The 12501-nt window shown below is 46.6% G+C and overlaps 1 protein-coding gene across 6 annotated transcripts in view; it reads right to left on the reverse strand.

Annotated features, from left to right (window-relative positions):
• GNB5 (G protein subunit beta 5) overlaps nt 1-12501 on the reverse strand; it is a 50376-nt gene that overhangs the window by 22936 nt on the left and 14939 nt on the right. For all 6 annotated transcript variants that reach the window (XR_003796041.1, XM_029239173.1, XM_029239174.1 and 3 more), the window contains 3 exons: nt 6860-6996; nt 3330-3371; nt 1233-1309 (listed from right to left, as the gene is read on the reverse strand). Coding sequence is in view for 5 of the 6 variants with exons in the window: in XM_029239173.1 (XP_029095006.1) it covers nt 1233-1309; nt 3330-3371; nt 6860-6996 (256 nt within the window). In the remaining variant the exon portion in view is untranslated. The remainder of the gene's footprint in view (nt 1-1232; nt 1310-3329; nt 3372-6859; nt 6997-12501) is intronic.

The raw sequence follows: 12501 nt of genomic DNA on the forward strand, positions 1-12501 counted from the left end.
AATAAAAAAATACACATATATGTATATAAAATCAACTGACACATTTTTTTGAGAAGGGAATTGTGTATATACTGGTGGAGTTTTAGCTTTCAAGTCTGGAACCAACTGAGAGATAGACCCAGATGAAGAGAAAAACACCCTTTTGTCACCTGTAACGACATTTAGAGAATATGACATAGGTGTGGATCTGTGTGATAATGGAGTTACAGGGATGTCACAAAGCCATAGCTGGGAAACACTATGTTAGATTATCACTGGAAACTCAAAATGAATCGCAACATGGTCTGAGTAGGGCAGACGGTGCTTTTATCTAAGATGAGGACTCAGTCTTTCTCAGTTTAGTTTTTCTGCTCTCTCCTCATCCATGGGACTCCTGATATTTTAAAAAGTGCTTTCCCAAATATTCACACCTTGAACTTCTACTTTGGTTTTTATATCAGCCTGTGAGACAGCCAATGCAGGTCTTGACCATCTACCACATGCCAGGACCTGGGAAACAGAGATGACAAGAGATTAAGGCACCAGCCATTCCTCCACTCTGTACTCTCTCTGAACCGGGTGTCACCAAAAAAGCTGTCTACCTGGGCCTTGTAAAATTATTCTCACCCCTGACTGTCCCCCTGTCCTCCTGGAAATCCTTCCACTGGGTTTCATGTAGTGAGGGTTAAAATAAGAAATAGCCTACAGAATCATTTTCTGAACTACTATTGAAGACATTGTGTGCTATATCATTATATTCATCATATATCACAGAAGGATATACCCAATGTGTTCTTTTTGTAATTTGGTGCTAGACATCTGATATCTCAACAGCAAATATTGAGAAATTTGTATAACCCATCCAACTCTATGCATTTGCTAGAATTAATGCCTGATTAGAAACATATTACCCGAGGGTTTTTTAAAATGTAGAGTATTTATCATTCCTACTGAGTACTGAAGAATTAACCTTACTTAATGGAAGGTCTGGCCTTTGCCCTTCGCTACTGGGAGGTGATCTCTAAGGCCCTGGAATGTCCTGTCTGTTGGGAGTGTCTTTGCCTGGGGTTTTGGCCACTGGACAGTCTAACACTGTGATCTGTGATGGAGGTTTTGGGACACATCCTGTGAGTTCTCACCTCTGAAGGAAGTAGAGACTAAAGATATTAACCTGACCTCCAGGAGAGAGGTCATAGAACAGTATTTTATGGCCAACAGGACATGTGAAACGCTGCTGTGTCACCCATACTTACCCGCATGCAATGGCACATCCCGATGGGGCATACGCACACGCCATCACCCACGTGCAGGGCATTGTGACCGCGTGCTCCTGCAACACAGCACACACCATGCACGCGATGAACGAGGGCACTGCTACACAAGCGTCAGTTTTTACCAAGTAAAATCACTGAAGCGTCTACCAAATTACTTTCTAGTTTCAAAGGTCAGTGGTTTGGGCTGAGACTGATGAGGAGACTCAGATCCTCTATAATCAACCAAGCTTTATGTCATACACTCTAAAAGTTAAAAATCTCAACTAGCAAAAGAATATCCGTAACGTCTTACTTCTTTCTTACTGTTGTACTCCCCCTGCTGTTCTGAATGAATATTGGGGCTCATTTTCTTTGAAAGATCCGTCTCACATACGTATGTGCTTCGCCTTATTTACTCAGATTCCCTCTATTTTAAAAACGTACTCTTGAATGATTTTTTACATGTATGTTACAAGTTTGTTTACCTGTGAGTGAGTACGCAAGAGCCTCTGTCCTCTGTGGGTCTTAAATCATTCCTGGGCAGGTAGGAATGGGGGTGGGCTTGGGGAGGGGGATTAGGGCTGTGCTCTGGGAGAAAAGGAAACCTGTAACATGGAAGCATTCAGAGGAGGTGTAAGTCCTCGGCTCCTGGCTGGGGTCTGAGTCACCCGTATTCTCCTGCACGCATATAAGCAACGCAGGCATGATTCAAAAAACTTCTGAGTCTGTGGCCCTGTTTCCATGGGAGCCATGGGCCCTGGACCTGGTTCTAACACCAGCGAGATGTGCAGCCTCACACAGGCTGGCCATGGTCTTACCTCATTCTCCTTCTCCGTCTGGGAAGGGAGAGGATGGGACTAGATGGTTTGTAAAGTACATTCAAGTGCTGGTCTTCTTTCCTGTTATGATTCTCTGTGTTTTCGTGGGGAGACATGGGCCTTGATACTGCCTGTCAAAGTTCTTTGTCACTCATGGAGTAGTAGCCCTTCAGACATCATGAGTAACCTACTTCCACGAACGAGTGGCCACTCTCAGCACAGGGCATCCCGGCCCCTTTGCTGACAAGTGATAACTATGGCCCTGCCAGGGACCACAAGCGGCAACCCAATGGCTCCCCAGACATCAGGAGGCGTGTGCTCTACGCCATGCTAAGGCATAAACAGAAGCAACCCCCTAGCCCCACCCCTGAAGATGCTGAGGAGTTCTGGAGAGGCAGAGTGATGTATAGGAAAGCCCTCTGCAAATTGTTACGTTGTCATTTTTATTATTCCCCAGGGGCCTGACCATTCCGGACTCTGCTCTACAAGATGGTTCTGGGCCCCCTTGAGCAGGTTGTATAACAACTGCCTATTATGACACTTACTGAACACGTTCAATAATGCGGAATAAGGACGCTGTTCAATTTGAGACAGATAATAGGTTTCTTTTTTATAAAGTGAAAAGGAAGACTTTCTTTCTAAGTAAACACTGGAGTCCATATTTAATATACAGTACTTGTTACTGCAAATGCCAACACGATGCAGGCATGCAAGCGCACGTACACATAGATTCTGGCCTTTCTGTTTCATTACAAGTCTAAACTTAGGTCTCACTTGGAGCAGTACATGCCTATGCCAGACTTGCAAGGGGCTGAGACTCCACGGCATCCCTGTGAAGAGCAGTTTAACCCCACTGAGGTCTCAGCTCCCCACCCACTGTTTGCTCAAGTCCACGTGCTATGGAGTCTAGTCGAAGACAGAGAGGGGAGAGGAAACTGGGGGTTGGGTACCTCTTATCATCAGCCAGAAGAAAAATCCTAAATGCGGTAGTAGCACGTGTGAATGTGACAAGTTTCGGGGCCATGCCCTTTCCTGTTTCCGTATCGGCACCCTCTATGTTCGCCCTGCATGCTCTTCTCTGGGCGAGGTGTTCGGCTCAAGAGAGGAATGAATGCTACAGTGGGCTGCTGAACCATCCGAACACGGGTGGGCTTTCATGGGGTTTGCACCCCCAAATAGGCTCCTGAAGGGCAGGGAGACCAGTAGTGGGGTGCTTGGAGAGGACGAGGACAGGGTTGGGGTTCTGAAGTGCCTCAATCCACCAGGGACAATGCCTTACCTTGTTAGTAGTGAAGGAATCCCACACGATCACCTTCCCATCCTGGAAGGAAATGAGTAAACAGTTGAACAAGCTAGAGGTCACCACTGGGGAGATGGAAGCGGGGAGGGGCAGTATAGGGGTAGGGGATGAAGAGGTACAAATTGTTATGTATAACATAAGCTACAAGGATATAGTGTACAACACAGGGAATATAGCCAATATTTAATAATAATTATAAATGGAGTACATAACCCTTAAAGCTTGTGAGTCACTATACTGTACACCTGTAACTTATATAATATCGTACCTCAACTACACTTGAAGAAAAACAAAAAAGAGTGAACAGTTCAAAAATTGTCAACAAGCCCTAACACGTTAACTGCTGAGAACCTCATGGAAAGCCAAGTCCAGCTGGGCAGTGCCAAGTGCAAAGCCAGAGCAAGTATCTGGACAATCAAGACCCTCCAACCCATCCTTGAAGAAATGGGAGTGGGTGGCGACAGCACTTTGCAGCCTGATGCAAGTCTCAGTTCTCAACCTTGCATCCCTTGTGTAGATACAATGACAGAAAGCAACACTCAGACACTTCTTTTATGCCAATTATAAACCAAGCACAAATTGTTGGTAAACTGTCATCACCACCGTACCCCGAATGTCAGTAAGTTATACAGGGATAAGGTAAAGCTGAAATTACCTTCAGACGCCTGACAGTAACTAATGGTCCCCCCACCCCACCTCCCCAGCCTGTCCTCCCTACCATTCGCCCGAGTCCACGTTCCCTGCAGGAACGTGTAAGAGCCCCACCCCACTCTTCGCCCCCCTCCCTGTGTGGAAGCTGTGGAGGGGGACTGGGTGGGTCTGACATCAGTCTGACTCCCCCAGGTGCTCAGGGACATCACAGCCTCACCCCCACCCACCCTGCAAAACAACATGGGACTCACACCTATGATGGTGGGGACCCCCGTGGGCAGCTGTTCCGGAAACAAAGAGCACTCCCTGTGGAGGGTGAGCTCTGGGCGATGCCACAGACAACACGGCCACTTTCACTGCAATCTTTCTGCAGCCCCAGTAGGGAGTGTGGGGAGGGGCTATGATGCCATCTGTTTGTAATGCAAACCCATCAGAGATAAACCCACGTAAGCCCCGGTCACTGCAGTGCAGTCGTCTACCCAGAACGTGGTGTAAGGGTTGTCTGGGCCCCCAGGCTCCCGCTGGCAGTGGAGGAGGACGGCTGAGCCGACCTCCTTCAGCACATGGGTCCCCCCCCACATCCTCAGGGATGGAGAATCTGCAGCCTCTACCGCAGGCTTGATTTTTTTTAATCACTCAAGCCATTTGGAGCCAGATCTGGCGAGTGAGGTGAATGCCACTTAGGGGCACCAGCAAGGTCTGAGTAATGAAAATGACACAGCTGCTTGCTTCACTTGATCTGATGGAGGATTTCCATATTCACGCTGTGTGGGACTGAGAGGCTGTGATCAAAGGCAAAGTCTGCGGTTTGGGGCCTTTTAAGACTCCTAAGCACATTTGTGCTTCTAATTTTTCTGACTAAACGCCCATACATGCTGTGTGGGTGAATTAGATAACAGAGCAGAGGGCTGCGGCGGGGCGGGGGGGGGGGGGTAGAGACTCAGTGTATCACCCAAGTCAGCATTCCCTTCAGAGGCTTCCTCCACCGCACAGCCCGCCTGCCTGGCTCCACCGCCCACCTACTGTGCGCTCTGGAGAGAGAAAGGCAACCAAGACGCTAAAAGCAGTCTCATAACTAAATGTGGTCCCTCCGTGAGCACAGACACCAGGGGCCTACGTACCTGGAGAGACTGTGCCTCCACCCCAAAACCCAACCCACTCAGTCAGGCAGATGAATTTCCTGCCTTTTAAGGGAGAAAGGCTGCTCTGAGTCACTCAAAGTCTGTTCCAGAGCCCTTCTGCTGTTTCCCACCTTCCTCCCTTCCCCCACCCACCTCTCCGACTCCCTCTGCAGTAGAGGTGGATGGATGGAGTCAGTCGGCAGTGCTGAAGCATCCCTCCTCCTCTCCCACCCTCTCTAGTAAGAGTGGTACACGAGCGACAGAAAGTCCAACATATGGTATCCTTTTAAGGATTAAAAAAAAAGTCTAAAAGGCTAGGTGGCAACATGTACATCTCAACAACCACTCTGTAAAAAGGAGCCTTTGGAAAAAAGTCTAGAAAGAGGTGCTCTAAGATAATAATGATTGTAACAGGGTGGTAGGGGTAAAAACCTTTTCTTTTTTCCAGTTAAATACATAACTGATACATTAAATTTTTTTATGAACATTAAAAAAGCAAGTGCAACGTGATATACTAGATTTGTAGGTAATACAGGAGATTAATAACACCTGTCCTATCAAACATAGTACCGACAGAGATATTAGAACTCATGGATTATTTAGAATATGTACAGTTTTGATACTTAAAAGGGTTATAAATAAAAACCAAATTTTCCTTTGAAAAAGCTGGACTAAAGGCAGAGGCAGGGGTTGGGGGGGGCGGTAAACTGGCCATAAAAATATATGACTTCAGTTTATGGTTTTATGTTCAACGAATGTAACATCAAAATAGACATAAAAAGCACTAAGCAGTAGTAGCTAGCCTCCTGAAAGACATGTCCTTGTCCAGGCCCCTCCGTCATTATATCGGTGTTGGTCTGTGTGACCAGTGGAATGCAGAACGGAAGGAATGTCACTTCTGAGGCCAGGTCATCAAAGACAGCACGGCTTCTGCCTTTGTCTCCCTCTCCTGCTCTGGTGGAGGCCAGCTACCACGTCGTGAGCAGCCCGATGGAAAGGTCCACACGGTGAGGAGCTAAGGCCTTCAGCCAAGAGCCATGTGAGTGAGCCATTTTGGAAGCGAGCTTCTGCCTTAGCCAAACTGTCTAATGACTGCATCCCTGACCAACATCTTGACTGCAACCTTGTGAGACACCCTGAGCCAGAACTATCCGGCTGAGCTGCTCCTGATTCCTCACTCTCAGAAACCACGTAAGATACGAAATATTCACTGTGTAAGTTGTTAAACTTGGGGGTAATTTGTTATGTAGCAGTTTAATAACTAATCCATAAGATGTAAAAATAAACCATGTCAGCTATATAAAGTGAATGAAAGAAGTATACGTCACAAAATACATAGTTTAAATTTGTTCTTTAAGGCATAAAAACTGCTAAACTCTTAAACTGAAAGAAGCCACAATGGCACTTCAACCACTTACGCCCTCAACTTGGAGGAAAAAAACCCCTAATTTAAAAATGGTTTCACTTACAAATAAGACCTTGAAATATACTCAGGAAGAAAATTTTTGAATGGTTTGTAAAACAGAGTTTATAATATTTCAGTTATTACTAATTTCAAATCTACCCAAATGAGTGAAGTTTTCAAGTATGCCAGAGAATTCTTACCGGGGTAACTCGTGTCCTTTGGCGAACAGGCAGAGACATAGCATTCGGAGAGGGTCTTTTGAAAAGGACGGCTCTTTCCCTTCAGCTTACAATCAGAAATGTGCCCACCATCACCTGACAGGTGTGACGTACCTGCGAGGAGCTCACGATCCTCCTCTTATCCTTGCACCAGTCCATGCACAGAACCTTGTTCCCGTGGCCTTTGAGGGTCCTTCTGGTCTTCATGACAAACTGCCCCAGGGCCTCCACGCGCTCGGCCACCTGGTGCACTGCAAGGACAAGACACACGCAATCCCGTGACCAAGGACCAGGTCGGAGCCACAAGTTGGCACAGGGGAGCCATCGGTGCTTCATTCTCCTGCGCTTTACCCTATTGCCCTCGCGATGCTGTCTCTTTCAAGCTCAGGAGAAGGTAGAGACAAGCTGTCATTCTCTCTGTGTTTAAGACCCTACATTTATAACTTATATAATATCGTGCATCAACTATACTTCAATAAAAAATGACACCTGTTTTTCAAAGCACTTCCATATATGCACGTTGAGGGAAAAAGGACAGGACTGCCTCATATATGCAAAGCTCTACATAGAACTCTCCCACTGAAGGGCCACAGCTCTGCAAGGCGGGCAGGTAGGCAGTGGAGTGAGATCGCTATTCCCTTTGAATGGGTGAAGAGACTGAGGCTCACAGAGGTTATCCAGCTGATACGAGTTCATACAACTGACCAGGAGCAAAGTGGGGGCTTCTGGTTCTTTTACCTACTACTTTCCAGTCACAGGGACAAGTGGCTTTACAGAAACCGTCCTATCAGGTGCCAGGACGTGCACCATCTGCTCAACAGCAGGCCCTGTGTTTCCTCACTGGTCCCCCCCATGCCGGGCACGGGTCTGGGACATGGTAATTGCCCAATCCACGTGCTGCAGGAAAGAGCAAATTGACTGACCCTCCAAACAGTACACTGTGGATTTACTGAAAACTCACAGGGCGGGCAGAGATCAACGCAACATTCCACAAGTCTGAACACATGATCTGCAGAAGGTACATACCTCAGGAAGGCACTCCAAAAATCAATCTCTCAGGGGCTGGGAACACAGCCTCTTTCCTGAGGCCAAGGGAGAGCTTTTGGGGGGCTTTTGGAGAGGCTGTCAGAGGGAGACAAATTCACGCAAAGTAGCAGAAAGGGCCCCAGAAACCATCCAGTCCATGCCGTCATTGTGGAGGTGAGGAAACTGAGGTGGGGGTCATGTGGCTTCTGTCCCCTTGTGCGGCGCCACTCCCTTTCAGGTTGGAGGCTGCGCCGGGCTCCTAACCCCACCTCTGCTTCTCCTTCCTCTAAATCTCTCAGCTGGGCCTTTTTCTGGGCAGGTGGGGAGGAGGGAAGGGGGCATTCTAGGCCAGGGGACAGCCCCAGGAAAGGTGTGGTGTCTCGGTACAGACAGAACACCACGGGTAGAGAGAGGCAAGGCTCCGGCTCTGGCCTTCCCAGGGAGCTGCTGGCACTCGCTGGGGAAGTGCCCACCTCCCTCACTTGAAGCCTGGGCTGAGGGGCTGACTCTGTGCTTTAACCCTTGTGACAACAGTGCCCCTTCTCAGGAAATCCTTCCTTCCTTCTTCCCTCCCCTCTTCCCTTCCTTCTCTTTAAATACTTCAGTGTGTATTTCCTGAAAACAAGGAATTCTCTTGCATAACCACAGTATAACTATCAAAGTCAGAGAACTGACACTGAAACAATACCATGTCTAACCTATAGACCTTATTGAGATGCTCTCCTTTGTCCCAACAATATCTTTATAGCAAAAGAAAACCTAAGATCACGTGTTGCAGTCACTGGTTACTTTCCTTCATCTCTAGTTATTTTGTTCCCCAATCTGGGCTTGTCTGATGCTTCCTCAAGATTAGCTTTGGGTAATGTACGTTTGGCAGGGACACCACAGACTAGCGCTGAGGTCCTGCCCCGAACACCTGTCCCGTCAGGAGGCAGCCCGCTAGTCCCATCACCAGCAATGTTTACTCGGATCATTTGGTCAAGGTGGCGTCTGCCCGGGTTCTCCACTGTACAGTTACCATTTTGCCTTTTGTCATGAAAAAGTACTTTGTGGGGATGTACTCTGAGAGTATATAAACGTCACAATACTCCTCAAACTTGAATACCCTACTTTTAACATCCATTCATGATTCTTGCCTGAACCAATTATTATGATGGTTGGTAAGTGGTGACTTTTCCAATTCCATCATTCCTTCTGCATTTTTTTAGTTGACTTTCTAATATAAAGAGGAGTGTTCCTTCTTCCCCAATGTATTTATTCATTCGTTTACCTTAGTAGGCACTCATGGATTCTCATTTTATTCAAGAAGTTATAATCCTTTACTACTATTTATTTTGATGCCCAACTCATCCCTGATTTGCTCAGTGGGAGCCCTATCAGGCAGGCTCCCGAGAACTTTCGACACGTCCCCATCATCCTCGGAGCACGTCTTCTTGCGGGCTCATGTTCCCTCCCTGCCCTAGCCCTGGAAGCAGACATTTATTTCTCCAAGAAGGCTTGGTTTCTTTTAGTTGCCCCATTTCTTTGTGATGAAATAAAAATGAGCGAACAGGTTAAAAGTCTCTGTGAAAACCCACGCTGTTAAAAAGTACTTGCTAAACTTTATAAAGTGCTACACGAATGTGCAATTATTATGCCATCGCTTCTGCGAAGACACCACATTCTTTATTGCCACCAACAGCACGTTAGTCTTTTATGGAAACATTCTTCACAAAAATGTATTGAATGCAATTTAAAAACAGACTGAATGTTTCTAATTTCTTATAGGCCTTTTACACAAGCCTATACCAGCTCAGAGCTGTGAGCATATTCTAGTTAGTATTTTACTTTGAAACTTCATACCAATATTAGTGCTGCTTCCCCCAGTTCAGCATTAGGACAATCATAGCCATTTAATGTCACTCTTACCAAAAAAAAAAAAACAAAAAACAGATGACTCACCAACCAAAACAGGGCCTCCCTGCAAAGCATGAATTTGAACACATCCCAACTATTAATTATTTTTTCTCAGTGCATTTTCTCTTCCCATATATAGATTCACTCCCAACCTACTCTATCCTGTTTCTATCTGCCAAATCTCACATCTGCTGAATTAAAGACTTTTTAAAAAACTTTGAACACCGGAAAGTAAAAACAAAAACCAAAAAACTGGGAACGAGTGGAACATGCTCTGTAACTCATTTGTGGGAGCTTGGTTCAGGACAGATGTGGCTTCTCTCCTTTGCCTTCTGATGAACCATGCCTTCAGGATTTAATTTCTTCTTTTTTAAAGAAAGAAATGATGAACACGGCTAGCTGGTTTCTATAATAACAACTTACGGGCTTCCCTGGCGGCGCAGTGGTTGAGAGTCTGCCTGCCGATGCAGGGGACACGGGTTCGTGCCCCGGTCTGGGAGGATCCCGCATACCGCGGAGCAGCTGGGCCCGTGAGCCATGGCCGTTGAGCCTGCGCGTCCGGAGCCTGTGCTCCGCAGTGGGAGAGGACACAGCAGTGAGAGGCCCGCGTACCGCAAAAAAAAAAAAAAAAAAAAATAACAACTTACTAAAATAGAATGACAGCCTGTTAAGGAATTCCACTAGAAGGTAAGTGGCAGGAGGATGGAGTGCTGTCTTGTTGGATCTCCTTGGAGCATTCACTGCAACAGAGCGGTCAGGAGCCCGGGCTCCGGGTCACAGTCCTGCGCAGTCGCACACCAGCTGTGCAACCGTGAGCCTCCGCTCACCTTCCTGCCCCCTCGCTTCCCTCATGGGGTTGTTGGGACAACCATCCCAGCCTGGCACAAAGGGAGCACTCAATGAATGTTAGCTATTACTCTCCAGCTTGGCACACAGTGGGTACCCAGTAAATATTTATTGAAAGGATAAAGGGAACGCTCAGTGATTACTAAATTTCAGTCAACTGCAGCAATCCTAGGCAGCAGGTTTTGGTGGGCTAACCTAACTTTTCAGCCCCTTTCCCTTCTTTTTCTGTACCTCTCTCTACCCCTAACCCATCATCTCTGCTTCAGCTGCCAACCAGCTCCTAGATTTATCAGCGCAAACTTGCTATAGCACCGGCAGTGGGAGCCTCACTCGTTTCCTGATCCAAGGAGTCTGAATCCATGGGATGGAGCCAGGATGCTGCATTTCCACATGCTCCCCAGGTGAGTCATACCCACTAAAGGCGGAGGCGGGGCAGCTCTGAGAAGGTTCAGAAAGGCAGCTTCTTGGATGGGAGGGTGGGGCGGGGAAATGGGGCAGATAAGGGGAGGATTCCAGAGTCTGTGGTTGAGAACACAGCGATGCCTCAAACCCCAACGGACAATTCAGAAAGGAGCTGGTTGGGGAGAAAGCCATAATTCAAAAAGATACGTGCACCCAGCACCCATACGTGCGCTGCAGCACTATTTACGATAGCCAAGACATGGAAACAACCTAAATGTCCACTGACAAGAGGAATGGAAAAAGATGTGGTACATATATACAATAGAATACTACTCAGCCATAAAAAAGAACGAAACAATGCCATTTGCAGCAACATGGATGGACCTAGAGATTGTCACACTGAGTGAAGTAAGCCAGAAAAAGGCAAATATCATATGCTATCACTCATATGTGGAGTCTGATTTTAAAAAATGATACAAACGAACCTATTTACAAAACAGAAACAGACGTACAGACATTGAAAACAAACTTATGGTTACCAAAGGGGAAACGTGGTGGGGAGGGATAAATCAGGAGCTTGGGATGAACATACACACACTACTATATATAAGACAGATAACCAACAAGGACCTGCTGTAGAGCACAGGGAACTCTACTCAACATTCTGCGATAACCTATATGAGAAAAGAATCTGAAAAAGAATGAGTATATGTATAACTGAATCATTTTGCTGTACACCTGAAACTAACACAACATTGTACATCAACTATACTCCAATAAAATTTAAAAAAGAAGAAATAAAGGAGCTGGTTGGGAATTAAGATGGTAAGCGCTCTTTCTTATGAATGATGTGCAGGTAGGGTAGTTGCTGGAAACTGAAAGCCATGGCTGGAACTCAAGAAGAGGGATAGAGCTGGAAGTATAGGCTAGTAACTGTCTACTGCTTGAATGATGTTTCCCTCCTATGCGCCAAATGCTTGGGTACAGAAAAGAAGAAGACAGTTCCTGCTCTTACTGGGCTCACAGTCTGCAGGGCACGGACAGGCCAGCACACAGGTAACCACTGCAGTGTAGTGAGAAGGTAGCTAACAGAGGTGTTGGGGAGCCGAGGGCAACATGGCTGACTATGCTGCAGGTGCAGCCATTGGAGGAGACGTCACAGGAACCTGGTTTTGAAGGATGCATAGGAGTTGGGGTAGGGAAGGGGGAGGCAGGAAATTAGTTTCTTACCATTTACTTTTGTTCGTTATTCAGTAAAATGGAAGACATGACCTAATCCATGGGGTGTGCTGTGGTTTAGTAGGGAAAGCAAATTAAAGTGCTTAACGATATTTGGCTGGCCAGGAATCAAAAATGTACAGGTGGGGACTAGGGCTCTCAGGACCAAAACACTGGAAACAACATGACCTGGAGGAAAGAGAGCTTCTGAAATGGAAGGGCCATGAAATGTCAAATGTAATTACCTGTCATTTTTAATGACGGCAGAACATTCCACTTATGAATATACCATTAACTAAAAATCCCCAACCAGTGGACACTTACTTTGCTCCAGGGCCACTGTGATACCCTTGCATTGCATTACCTCC

This window comes from Monodon monoceros, unplaced genomic scaffold, assembly GCF_005190385.1.
Source record: "Monodon monoceros isolate NGI ecotype Baffin Bay Population unplaced genomic scaffold, NGI_Narwhal_1 Super_Scaffold_21, whole genome shotgun sequence".
Taxonomy (NCBI): Eukaryota; Metazoa; Chordata; class Mammalia; order Artiodactyla; family Monodontidae; genus Monodon; species Monodon monoceros.